The sequence below is a fragment of the Phalacrocorax aristotelis genome, chromosome 1 (genome assembly GCF_949628215.1).
Source record: "Phalacrocorax aristotelis chromosome 1, bGulAri2.1, whole genome shotgun sequence".
Lineage (NCBI taxonomy): Eukaryota > Metazoa > Chordata > Aves > Suliformes > Phalacrocoracidae > Phalacrocorax > Phalacrocorax aristotelis.
The window spans coordinates 103,592,764-103,606,761 of record NC_134276.1 but is presented as its reverse complement, the minus strand read 5'-3'; the positions used below and the strand labels follow the sequence as shown (position 1 = coordinate 103,606,761).

At 44.5% G+C, this 13,998-nt stretch overlaps 1 protein-coding gene across 4 annotated transcripts in view; it reads left to right on the top strand.

Moving 5' to 3' along the window:
• Window positions 1–13,781, top strand: part of HUNK (hormonally up-regulated Neu-associated kinase) — a 57,177-nt gene extending 43,396 nt beyond the window's left edge. For 3 of the 4 annotated variants that reach the window (XM_075101055.1, XM_075101035.1, XM_075101045.1), the window contains exons 7-10: window positions 2,648–2,816; window positions 3,929–4,012; window positions 9,420–9,600; window positions 11,970–13,781. In XM_075101055.1, coding sequence (XP_074957156.1) covers window positions 2,648–2,816; window positions 3,929–4,012; window positions 9,420–9,600; window positions 11,970–12,616 — 1,081 coding nt within the window. In that variant the 3' untranslated portion in view covers window positions 12,617–13,781. The remainder of the gene's footprint in view (window positions 1–2,647; window positions 2,817–3,928; window positions 4,013–9,419; window positions 9,601–11,969) is intronic. The other variant, XM_075101065.1, reaches the window with a different exon arrangement.
• Window positions 13,782–13,998: the final 217 nt, after the last annotated feature.

Below are 13,998 nucleotides of genomic sequence, written 5' to 3'. Positions count from 1 at the left end.
GAGTGAGAACAGGCAGATCCATTATCTCAACATTACTGCCCCAAATTTAAGGGCAGTTGAGTTAATTTGCATAGTGTGCTGTCCAACAAAAGGAAATCTTGAGTTTCCACGGTGCATTGGACTGTACTGAAGTATGGTACGTATGAACATTGTATGGTAAAGAAAGGGAAAACAAGTGTAAACTGAATGAGTCATTAAGCTGATGAAATCACTGTCATAATGACTCTAATCAATCTACTAAACATGACATCTGTTAAGCAAATGTAAGTGTAACTGATAGCTGTATGGGTAATTTAATTCTTTTGCTGTGTGTGTCTTATGTATAGAAAAGAGGAAAAAAGAAAGAACTATGGCTTGAATGTGCTTTCACAATTCTTCTGCATTTGTAGGTACCTTTTCATGCCTCTATTTTTGACTTCTTACCTCACAGTTGTCAGGCTTTAGTCAGGTTCTGGTGGAAGCGTCCCTTCTAGAGTCTGCTCATAGTGCAGTTAGGTAGGTGTCTTACAAAAGAGGCCGGCCTCTATTAGATAGAATAGCTGCACAATGCTCTATATTTATGGAGTGCCCATTAATCATTCCCTCATAAAGGCAAGTGAATCAAATGGAAGAACAGAAGAAAATGCAGTCCCAAACTATAGAGAGGGCATATGTTTGCTCATGCATACATGTGTATATGGTGATGATAATAATCCTTTCCTATTATAAGCACTTGTAAAGGGAACATCAATGTGGAATGCTATGCTTTGCTACTGAAAAAACAAAGTTTCTTTCTTTCTTGCTTTCTTTCTGATTGCACTGCTTTTCTCATTGTTTATCTGAAAACAAGAGAAAAGTAGACACTCCTTCTATCTGAACCCACATTTTATGTGAAGCTGTAAAGGATAAAAGTCATACAGATTTTTTTCTTTCACTTCATTTTTTGGATAGTATTTCTTTAGTTTAATTAGTTGATGCCCCAAGCTTGACCTGCCTAGAATTTGTCATACTGGAGCCTTATAGGGAAAATACTCTATAAACTTTGTAATATTTAAAGACATGGCCAAACTGCTTTTGAGCTTCCTTCAGAAAATACCACTAGAGTCAGCTTCAAAAGAGTTTCTCCAAGTTTTTGTCAGTGTGCAGATGTGGGTAAGATGTATCGAAATAGTTCTGAAAAATTCACTAGTGAATTTGCAAGGAATCGCTTCCTCTCTCAGTCATGCTTTTTATAATACAAGCAAGAAGCTGTGTTATATTCTTGCAGTGCTCTTCCACCATTTTGGGTGTAACACCCATTGTTCTCAAGACAAGAACTTGGTAGGAAAAGGGAGAGCATGGATATAAGACGGAAGAACAGCAGAAACTGCATTTTCAGGAGAACACTCTCCCAGGCTTTTTATAAACTTGCTTTTCTTAAAGAAATTCCCTGAAGGCAAGCAAAAATTTCCCATTTTGCTGAGCACTTCAAGTAGAAATTGCTTGAATTTCTTTTGCTGTCCAGATGCTTTAATGTGCAATGGCGAAGATAAGTTTTGCTTTTGAACTTAAAAAAACTTCCAACCCCAAGCATTCCTTAGCTGCAGAACGAATGCTAATAAGCACGCTGAATAAAGGAAAAGAGTTATTTGAGATTTTCCAGACTGTGTTTTACATCTTATCTAAGTGCTCTACGTCAGACCCAGACTGCTGTCCGGGCATTGCTCACATCACAGGTGCTCAGGACAGGGGGACAGCAGGGCAGGAGTAGAAAAGGTGGAAGATGGTCCTTCTGAAGAGGGGAAGCAGGTTATAAAAGAGCCCACAACCTAAGCTCCCCTAAGTTGCCTCAGATATTAGGCTTGATATTAGGAGCAAGGCATATCCGTTAGAAACCAAATGAAACCCAGCATTTCTTTGGAGATGGATGAGAGTTGACGGGTACATCTGGGAAGCTGGCCAGCACATTTAGAGGTCTAAATAGGAGGAGAGTTCTTTGGAAAATCTGGTTTTAACTTAGACTGAGAAGATGCTTTGCCATTTCCACAAGGCTGCTGTAGTCCATTTCTCGCCTTGGCTGAGTCTGTTACAGACTTTATAGAAGAGCACGTACATAAATAAGTCTTGTACTTGTGCTTTTAACTGACATGAGTATAGCAGCAGTTTTACCATTTTGAGAGCCGCTGTAATAACCCTCCCTGTACGTCCCCTTTCTCTGGCATGAAATTCCCTAGCTACTTAGCGCATGAATATTGTATAACAGGTAAGCTGAATGCAGTGGTGTTTGACTACAAGGAAAGGGTCATTTCAGAAAGCCAAATGTAGCTACATGAGTTGGATTTTACCTCTTTTCCTTCAAAACCAGCCAGATGATCTTGATAGTCTTCACTGGTCAGATGTAGGGTAACAAATGGCAGCATCCTGAGCGTCACAGTGCCATTTTCATCAGGGTAGGACGTGGTGGGGAGAGTGCTGTTCATTCAGCTATCATGGCTCCCTGTGGTGGCCATGGTTCCTGAATAGTCTGCCCTTTTTGTGCCTGCTAACGGGAGGAGAGAACTAATCACTCCCATGTTACTGAGCCTTTCAGGCCTCTTCTTTACACTCTACCACGTTGCCCACGGCTGGGAAGGCTCTGTCACTGGGAGGACGGTACGAATGGCATACTCTGCCTCTCATCTCTGTGCAGGATTCACCTTGAGGACCTCAGCCAAAGCGTGCTGCTCCATATGACTGAGAAGCTTGGCTACAAGAACAGTGACGTCATCAACACTGTGCTCTCAAACAGGGCAAGTCACACGCTTGCCATCTACTTTCTACTTAATAAGAAGCTGGAGCGCTACTTGGCAAGCCTTAGGGTAAGTACTGCTTGATGCAAAATCTTTGGACAAGTGGGTGAGGAGGGTAAAAACAGTGCTAAAAGTTTCTCTGCTTGCTGGCATTTGATCTCAAGGCTTTACCCAAGCTGGGTTTTTCTATTTTTGTAGCAGTAACCATGAAGGGGAAGTATTCCATGCAAACTAATAACATTATTTCAGATAAGAATTCCTCAAGTTGCAAAGATAATTGCTGAGACTTTATGTCTCACAAGTCCCTGTTTCCATAGGAGATCTCCTCCAGCTAGGCAGTTACCCTATAGAAAGCAAACTCTTGCCATGCAGAGCCTTACTTGTGACTTGTGGCGTATTGTGTCTGTATGTTGAGACAATTCTGCCACTTGAAATATCAATCACACAATGTAATTTCATTCAGGAAATCAAGAGGAAGCTTAAGAGCTATTAAGATTTTATTTAGTTTTTAAGTAAAAGCTTAGCTGAAAATTTTACATGAGAAATAACGTGACTGTGAATTCTCCTAATCTCCTGCTAGCCTTCCTGGCCCCTGTGTATGGCTTGGGGGTCAGGAACACTGCTGATGGGTTTGCACAGCAGCTTTCTCTAGGGCAGGAGTCTGCTGCCACATCTCATTCTTCCTAGTACATCCTGGGAGCTGAGCTCTCAGGCCACGTTTTGCGTGGTACTTGCTGGAGTGCTAGGATGGGCACAGTCCCCAAAGACGAGCTGCATGCTCTCTTCCCTTGGCCTCTCCGCACAGCTGCCTGTGGTCTGGTGAGGAGTCTTAACTAGCTGAGGGTCTGTAAGCTCCTACATGACTGCATGGGCGGGAGGGTGGGTTGTATGGAGTTTTCTTCTTAATGTGTTTGCTTGTTAGAGAAATTATCCCCCAACGGCCTTCCAATCTGACAACAGCTTCTTAGTTTTTTCTTTTTCTCACTTCTTTTAGCAAGCTTGTTTTAATGGTGATGCCATCAATGATATTTAAAATGTAATGGACCAAATTCACCAGCTCTGTAAGTTGATGCACCTCCGCTGAATGCCAAATGTGGATATGGTCCATTAAGCAGTAATTGAATGTTAGTTTTCTCTGAATATCTTACATACTTTACTTTTCTGTGCTTCTCTCTCCATAGAAGTCGGAAGGCCAGGACAGTATTTGCCACAAGAACCAACTATACCAGATAGAAAAGTACAAGGCAAATAAAGACTCCTATGAGGTAAAGCTCATTAAAGATTGTTACGGTACTTTGAAAGCAGACTGAATTTGAGGATCCCTGGTGATTGTGATTAAGGTGATGGGTTTCTGGACCTATGGAGAAAGAAAAGAATTGTGGTTTTGCCTATGCGGGACAAATAATTCCCTCAATTTCTTTTTGAAGAAACAAATAGCAATCCCCTAGGGTGGAAGTGTAAAGGTGACTTTCAGCTTTTATGAAGAAAATAAAAGTTTTAAATGGTCTGTTTAGCAAAATAATGCAAACTTCTTCAGGGGGCTCCATAGTTCCATTCTGGCGTGCAAGTGGCTGGTGTTGTAAGAAGACCATAACTGTGTTGCTTTGAGTCTCAAGACCTTGGTGGTGTAGGGCAGACAGCTGAGTGACAGCCAGGGTGACGCTCCCTGGTCACCTGGCATTCCTGGTGTCCTGGGCCAACCCTGACGCACAAAACCCTGCCCAAGTTAGTATTTTTTGCTTCTTAACAGAAGTGATGCAGAACTAGCCCCACTGCATCATGAGGGACTTCCCTTGGCCAGAGAAAAGATTTAACCAGGTAACCTTTTGCTCTCTCGGTCTCTAGCCTTCCTTGTGTGCAGAGAAAGTACTTTGTATTTAAAAAATACATATCAGATAATAGCAGTCTTCTTATGGCTGGGTTTTTCTTCCCTGCCTGATTCTTTGCCAAGTACTAAAATTACAAGAGTAATATGAGCTGTGCCAGTCTTGCCTACCAAAACAAAAAGCAGTATTCCTGAAGAGTCTACCTATTTCAAAAGCCTCTCTTCAGTGCCAGATTGATGATATAATTGGAGGGACAGGCTTGTCTCATGGCTGGTTTTGTTTATTTTAAAGACTGCATGCAAGACAAGTTGAACTGCAAGCCAGATGGAAATACCAGGGCAAAGTACTTATCACTCTTTTCTTGCATAAATCAAAACCCACCTTACTTAAAATGTATCAGCAGTGGGTAGACTCAGTGAATATAGTATTTCAAAACGCTCTTTGACAGCTGACTTGAAGCTGTCACAGGGAAACCTTTCCCGGGTAACACAGGCAGGTACCTGGAGGTGAACGCTGCAGATGTCGCACGGTGTGTCCTGATGCTCTCTGGGGCAGCTTCCTCCAGCTGCTGGTATCATGTCTCTGTGCAGTGACAGAGAGCCACGGGTGGCTCTGCCTGCCATCCAGGCATTAGCTTACAGCTTCTGTGTACCTACCCTGTGCAGGGGAGTCCGCAGCGAGGCCTGCCTGTGCACCCACACATAGCTGAGAGAGAAATGTGTGGTCAGGTTTGGTGGTGGTCCTGAAATCCCTGCACCCCTAGAAGGGAACTGGTGTTTGACTTCTGTAAGGATAATTGAAAACTGACGGTAGTGCCACTGCATGGCCCCAGTTCGGTTTGTAGGCATATTTAGGGATAAAGGCTCCCTCCTGCACTCGGAGTTAGTCCCAGTGTAGCTATTTAGAGGATGAGGGGGTGTCATTTCTGTCTTGAAATAGTTACCTTGATGCAATCACAGTGCAGACACCGTGATAATAATACAGTATATTCTCTTTCTGCATGGACATAGCTGAGTATAAAGCATGTTTTATATCGCTTTAGCTGTATTTACACAAGGGGATTGTGTTACCCTTACTGTACCAGGACAGCTACAGCAGCACAGGTGGGTGAATTCAGACCCTGGGATGCCACTGCCATTTGTAACTATGGCAGACATGACTCCTAAAATGCCTTCGTGTGGATGGGAACACAGCCCTGGTAGTTTCTAGCTCATGCCACTGAGGTCAGTGGGTGCCACTGGGACTCAGGGGTAGGGATTTTGTAAGCTCAGGCAGGTTCATGAGCTGTAGGTAGAGTCCCCTTATCACCCCCCATTTCCAGAGGGGAACTGGGAGGCACTGGTCCCTAGGCAGACACTGCACAGGGAACATAGCTGTGTGTTGCCATGGGAATAGCAGGGAGAGAGCTGGTGAGCTTCAGCTTCAGCAGCCGACTGAATTTCTTCCACCTCACTCCAGCAATGTGAAATAAGGACTTTGCCTGCGGCAGGGGGCTGCATGCCAGCAGCACCGCCTGTTGCTGGGGCAGGCAGCAGGGCACGCAGGCAGTGGTCACGCCCAGCCCCTCTTCTCCATTAGGTTTCCTAACCTGGGGTGGTGGGATCAGTGCGCCAGGGCTGAGGGTGCTGGGAGCTGCTGTCGGTGCTTAGTAACCAGGCTGTTTGGCAGGCTCACTCCATTTTAGTGCTCAGGGCAGATGGGCAGCACAGGGAGGAGGGAGGGAGGCAGCAGTCTGGCTCTCTGTCTCCGTCTCTCTTTGCTGGAGAGGTGATGAGTGGCCATCGCTCCAGCCAATACAGGGGACCAGCACTGGGGATACCCGCCTCCTGCAGGGTAGCCAGTGGGCTCAGACTCGGGGAATTTGCAATTTTTAAGGACTTGTGTCATTGTCCTGTGACTATTTTAGATGTGGCCAAGGCAAGTACCCTTTATCTTCCTTTCAAATCCGTTGCTGGGACTAAGAGTAGGTTTTCAGGTCGAGGTCAGGCCAGGAAATAGCAAAGGATGATGTAATGCCAAACCTATTCAAGTATAACATACCGGTACAACTCCTGCATTGTGCAACAGCATGCCATTACATGGCTGTGCACGGTACAGTGAAGAGCGAACTTTTATAACTCCCCTGAAGGAAAGCTTCCTTTCCTTTCAAAATATAATAGCATGTGGCACCTTGGGGGTTTAGAATTTTGGTCACTTCCCCTTCAACAACCGTCATCTAAGACAAACAGTCTTAGGAAATTTTAAAAGTACTTTTAAGATTATTTGCAACATTAATCCAGGGTAAAGTAATTAATTGCTAATGCTGGATAGGTGCATTTTTTTTTTGGGGGTGCTTTAATTGTATGATATGACCATGTTGTTGCTGCTTATAGAACATTACAGCAGTGTGAAGGCAAAGTCAGAGGCACTTGGCAGGTGTCTCAGAGAAGAGCAGTGAGGAGCTGTGGCTTGGCTCTCGCACCATTAGGCTAAAAACATTGCAGCATTGGAATGTCCTGCATTCCAACAGATGCTGCAGCAAATGACGTGCAAATTCTTTCCTCACCTATCCAAAATAGCAGAAAGCCGCTAACAATCTTGATCGGCTCCTGTAGGCTTAATATAGTTACCACTTGGTCTCATCCTCACAAGTACCTTTAAAAAAAGCTACTTGGTAGAGCCCAGTCTCTGCTGAACTTGGCAGCAGAGATTCAGAGCCTTGAGAGGAAAAATAGTATGGTGGGCTCAAAATTAACTGTACAGCTCCCACTGACTCTATTGTCGCTGGGTGTTATTCACACAGCATTGTTGTTGTTGTTGCTATTGTTATTATTGTTGTCATTACTTTGTCATCATCAGTAGTGGCTGTGCGTGCCAAGAGAGTGCCTGGGACCAATCAGATGTTGCGTTGTTCCAAGCACAACATGGGCAGGGAGGAATAAATGCTTAGTGCTGGAGGTGTTTACAGCCTCTAAAGGCAAGGAGAGAGTTATCAGGTCAGGTGGACACAGAGGTGTCACATAAGCAAAATGATGACGGCTCCATAATGCAATGGTTTGTTTCTGTGGAAGGGTTAGCCAGCTTTAGCTAGCTAAAGGGAAATAAATTGGAGGAGATAAGGGGCAGATGGAAAGAAGGCTGGGGACAAAAAATGCATGTGAGAAGGGAGACTGAGGTGAAGACAGTGAGGAGCTCACAGAAGGTCTCTGGTTCTCACTCTCCCAGGTCACCTAACCATTTGTGTCACAAAACTGAAAACCCTAGTTCATGATTCACTGAAGCTTTTCCTTCCGACTCCGTAACTTCTGAAAATTCAGAGGTTAATGAGCCCAGGGGTACCCAGACACCGTCTGTGCTGGGGGCCGGACTCTGAGCTGGGAATCATCAGAACGGGTGCTGTCCGGTTGTTTTCCTCTTAGGTGTGTAAATATGCTTCCAGAGCTGTTTAGTGGCCCAGGAGAACCTGAGTTGTCCCCTGCATCTTTCTTTCCCTCTCTCACATGTATGCATGTTACTTTGCATTGGGGGGTTTTGATAGACTTCACGTCAATGGACTTTCAAAAGAAAATCAAGAGAGCCAGCCCTTTGGCAGTGCATGAGTATCAGACAAAATACAGGCCTCAACACATAACCGGGTGAAGGAACTTCCCTGCATTTTTAAAAAAAGACTTGTAGTTACAGTGACTTTTCAGTAAGACACAGCAAAACATGTTGCTTAAATAAGAATTACAACTACACAAAGAATTTCACATAGATACCCCTCTAAAGAAACGACCCCAAAGCAACCAAAACAAAAGTCACACTTCTTTGAGATTGACATCTAAAACCAGACTGCACAGCTTTTTTCCAGAAAGGTGAGAGATTCTTGAAGTCTTTGAGGGATACCAAAATATGGGCCACAAATTCGATTCCTGATTTTTAGAAGTGAAATGAAGAGTTTTGGCTCTCCCTGAAATCAGGGCAGGTAAAGAGTGTTATGCAGCTTGCAGAATCTAGTGATTCATGTTGAGAAAAGATACAATTAATTTTCACTGTAAAACAGTATTTTGAAAATTGGATTCATCATCCGAGTCCCAATCCCGGGTTCTGTTTTCCCTCTGTCATCACTGGAGGTCAAACCTATCTTTCAGGATATATGCATTTGCAGTCCCACCTTCAGCTGTCTTTCCCATCACAAAAAGCAATTAGGGCTCAGTGAAGGGTTGGGTCAGTAATTTTCCTCCCTCTGCATGTCTTGTACAGTTGCAGAGATGCTATAAAACACTACTAGGTCTGGGTGGTTGGGTTTAATACTCGGCTCACACTCCTCCACAGGTGCAGCCCCAGCACTGCAGCCTAACGTGCATGTAGCATCGGAGCCCGTGGTTGCAGAGCAAGGGCTGTATTCCTCCGGATTGTTTGGACAGCAGATAAATGACTCAAAGAGCTTAAACTTCTTTAAAGCTTTGCAGCTCACCTTTTCAAATGTCAGAGGAAGTGCAATGAAGAGAAATCAAAGACCTTTTTTCAGTGTTTAGATGGGGAGGCAAATTTCAGGTATGAAGGAGCACGAACCTGCATCTGCTTGCTCCCGGTGTCCTAGGACAAATGGCATCTGAAGAGAAAGCTTTCCTTTTGCTTTAATTTTCCAAAAGCAACTTTCACGCTGCATGAGTGTCAGAGCAGATGGGAGCCATGAAATCATGTCAAACAGATCACAGGAAAATGAGACAAGGAAGATTTAGTTATTTTGAGTAGCCAGGATAAGTTCCTTGTAAATGTATGGTTTTTAATTCAGCTTCGGTAAGTGGCGTGCTTATAAGTCTGGGGGACATTTAAACTTCCCTTAAGTAAACGAAATTGTTCTTGTTTGTTTTACAACTTGAAGGACAAAAAACTCAAAGAACAAGAAAAGAAAGGGGAGATTCTTCACCGTCAGCTCCCAAAGAAAACTGAGAAAAGTCCAGTTTCATATAGACAGCCTTCTTCCTGTCTTATCTCACAGATACAGAACACCAAGGCTCTGCTGAAGGACCGGAAGGTCACCAAGGCTGGAGGTCCGGAGAAAGGTCAGTGGGAGAAATGCCAGTGGTGCGTTCCTGGGCGCATGTGCTTGTGTGGGCACACACAGTATTAGCGAGAGCATCTTGTGTGTTGTGTGTTTGTTAATAAACAGTCATGGGCTTGCATTTGCTGTCTGCTCTGGAGGTGGTATGTGAAAGAGGACTGGATAACGTACACAGACATTGAGCAAAGCGTCCTGAGGAAACCGTGACGTTGTTCAACAGTCGTGAATCCTCACTTTTACTTCTGTTTTTATCTGAAAGAATTCCCATGGTGTTTTACAAAAACCTTTTGTTCCCTGTTTATATGTACTTATACAAAATCATCTGCACTTCACACTGGCACATTGAAAGCCTCAACACCCACCCCAGACCACTGACAGACCAAAGCCGGTAGAGACCATTCTTCCTACTGGTGAATGCGTTTTGCTAAGAGGGGACTAAGGGGCAGCACAGGAAGAAATCCCTGACCCTGAGGAGAGTGCCAGTAACGGTGGCACCCCAGGGAGATGCAGTGTGCAGCAGCTGATGGTGGAGGAAGGGGAAATAAATAGGCAGCCAAGAGGAAATGCAGGTGGTACTGCCAACCCCAGCAAATTTCAGGCAGCAAAAGGAGGGGGAGAAGCATTAATGGGGAAAGGAAAAGACGAGGCAGCCAGAGGAGAGCACAGCATTAATCACGCTGGGTAGGAGGCAGCCTGGGAGGGGGAGGGATGGGTGAGAGCTGCTTGCAAAAGGAGGCAGAAGAAGGGAGTGGACGAAAAGGGGCATAAGAGGGGAAAATGAGATGTCAGCAGCACACATGTGGGTGGGAGACACTGAAGAGCAGGAAGGTGATGTAGCTAGCTGTTTAATGAGGGAACTAAATGAGGGGAGGTAACTACAGAGCAGCGAGGGGAAATATGGAGATGTAAAACTTTTACTGTGGTGTTAGGGAGGGTTATTAGAGTAGTGGCTTATGGTGGCCTCATGCTCTTTCTCGTGACTTGATAATTTATCATTTGATGCTTTCTACCTGAAAAAAATGTCAAAATGGTGTTCATCTGGCAGCACAGGCACCTCTGCTGCAGGGTAGCAGTAGTTCAGAGAGGTGGTCAGAAATGGGACATACTTTCTGTGATAAATGTAAAAAACATTTTAAAATGCACATTTTTGTTCAGATTTGTTGTTGCTTTTGGGACGGAGGCACAGGGGGAAGTAAACCTAGTTTGCTTTTTTTCCTCTTTAGGTTTCTCCCTGCTTTTTTGAACTGAGACCTGAAAATTATTCAGATCTCAGTTAAAGCGTTTTAATGCTAATGGAAACAGTGTTTTGATACTTCTTAAATGAAGTGGTCAAATAATTTTGACCAGTTTTAGAAAGAAACTGGTCAGATTAAACCTGGTCTGCTTTTCCCAGACAACTCTCAATGCAAATTATTTCATCCCATACATCCATTCAGGTCTCAAGCCATGCCAAGACCATCCCTTTCAGAAGAAATACATGTGAGATTTGTGGCTGTGACCTGAGGGCTGGCAAACCTAAATTATTTTCTTTCCCTTTTAGATGGTTTGAGACTGAGGGAACTCATGGACAGTGATTAACTGCCAGTCCGCTAATCTTTCAATTAGGGGGAGCCTAGCAAAGCAGGCTCTTTGGACAGCTTTCCATAAAGGCAGCAAAACGTGTTTTCTTGCGACTAGCTTGGCATAAGCAAGTGCCAGCATCCTGTAGAAACTGAGCAGATCTTCTCCATGAGCTGTTTTGTTTTATTGGGCCAAATCCTGCAAAGATTGTTCCATTTATATTCAGGCCTTGCTGGGGGAAGATTCTCACTGAGGTCAATGTAGCAAATCTGTTCCAACTGTAACAGCCGGAATCTGGCCGGTGCAGCTACTCCATATTTACATGTGTGAAACCAAGAACAGATTTTGTTCCAAAATGCAAGGAAAGACATTAGGGATTAACTCACTGTCATCCCCTGTGTCTCTAGGTATGTCAGTGAATACAGTACACAGACCCAGTTAAAATCATGCAAAGTTGTGCTAAGAAAGGAGAAACGTGAGATTTCTCAGACATGGCCTTAGAGGATATAATTAATTCAAACAGCTGAGGACAGCTGTGGTTTTCCATTTCATGTCCTTGTCTTACTCAGTTTAAGCACTCTTCCTGCCTTTGAGGAAAGGGGTAGATAAATTACCCATGAAACAGCAATGTAAGTATCAAATGAGAGTCAGGGAATTAGGTTCTGAGTATATCCCTGAGACCATTTGTTTTAGCTAGTGCATTTGTCATGCTCTTCTAAAATTTGTTAAAGGTGATGTCGGACACTGCCTGCCTTAAGGCAGAGAAGGAAGTGTTACTAAATGCAGTCTGCTCTTCTGGTTCCTTTGCAGACTCCAGCGGTGGGGTAAGCCCTTTCCACGAACCCCTGGCAACCAAGACGGGCTGCGTCACTTCCAGCTCCTTGGAGTACCTCGAAGTCCAACAGCCACCCCCCAGAACCCCTCGGCTCCTCAAGAGGCAGGAGTCTCCGCAGCATGAGCCAGCCCGGACTGGGGGCCGGTCAAAGGACTCTCCTCTCATCTTGAATATTGTGCATTCCTTCGAGTCGGTTGACAGAGAGGACCAAATAGACCAGGTTTCCCCCTCTCACCAGTACAGGATTTTAGGCTCACCAATGAATTTCCCTTACAAAAGCTCAAGTGAAAGGACACTGTCCCCACTTTTTCAGCCAGGGAGTACATCCCCCATCCACCCCACCCAAGTCTCTTTCACGTATGAAGAAAAAGCATATCCGGCAAAGGAAGAAGCAGTGTCCCCTACTCAGCTGGTTTCCAACAACCCCTTGGGCAGCCCTAACTGTGTTAAAAGCAGAGGCAGATTCCCCATGATGGGGATTGGACAGATGCTGCGGAAGAGGAACCAGACAATGCAGTCAGCAAGCGACAAGCCGCTGGAAGCGAGGATGCCTCAGCTGCAGCAGATGAGCCCCACGCAGATTTCCTTCAATGCAGCAGATGCTGTCAGTGGCCAGTGTTAGTCTGACATCCCAGGATTTGCACCGCTGTTCTCTGGGACCTAACCTTTTTCACTTTTAACAAGAAGGGGAAGCCACAGGCATGTTACTGTCACTACATAATACACTACAGTGGTCCAACGCAGAAAATCATAGGTCTGCTTGTAAGGAATGCGTTGTGCTATATATTAAAGGTGAAGGAAAAGGGCTCTGCTTGTGCTATTAAGAAATATTAGCATTTGGCATCTGACTGTACACTAAAATAGTGCTGAAAGAGCTATGTGAATACGTATCTAGTATTGCAGTAAGGTTGATCGGAAGAGTAGCAAGCACTGATGGTTTGATTCACCAAGGTCATCTGCGTGGTGCCAGGAATGCCAGTCCCATCCAGGATCTGCAGTAAGACTGCCTGGGTTCCATCTGCCTGTGCCACACAGTATGTGGTACTGCTACAGGCATTGTTCACATGGCTAGACAAATGGAAAAACTCAAGATACTGTGTCCAGAGTCAACTTGCTAACAAACACTGCCAAGAAGATGAAGTTGATAGAAGCTTGAATAAAGGCTTATTGGAAGTCAAAGCAGGTATTACCGTTAATTACGTAAAGCAGCTAATAATGGAATTATTTTTTTCCTAAAGAAAATGATGTCACGCAGAAGAAACATCATTATTTAAAAGCAAGTTTCATCACGTGGAAATTAACTGCACTAGAGGCCTGTTCCTTTCATATGATGGGTCTACAAGCGGATGCCTCAAACAGTAATCCAGATTGCAACATGCTGTGTTTAAACAATCCAGTCACCTCCGATTTTTGCGGCCGTACTAGTTCCATGGCGCGCCTATGTGCAGGACTACGTTAACCCATTACAGCAAGGCAGCACTGGACATGCCTGAAGGCTTTTCTGAGAGGCTGCAGTGAATTAAAAAGACTAATAAAGGACACAGGAAGCTGTATCAATGCTGTGTTATACTGCAAGATTGGTAATGCAGTGGTTACCAAAAATTCGGTATTGTTATGAGCAGTGAAGATTAACTTTCTTAAGAGGCACCATGTTCTGCATACTGGTCTTGTTTTTCTAAGTAAATGATACATCTGAGAGGTTGGCAACATATTTTTGGTTCTGTTTTTGCCTTCAAACCATTTCCTATAAATTAGAAGGTTTAGCCAAAGACTACTCTTTTCTTTCATTTGTGCTGCGCTTGTGTACGTGTTTGTGTGTATGGGGTGTCTCAACAAATGTTGTTCCAGTCTGGTTCCCAAGCAGGCAGCCCTGGCCCAAATGTGCCCTCCTGCTGCCCGCCCAGTTAATGTCATTTCAAACCCAGGCAGCAGAGGCAGTGTCTTCTTCTTGGGGTTGTTGTTGGAAGATGGGGATTTTGCCTTGAGACCATCAATAGGAATCCA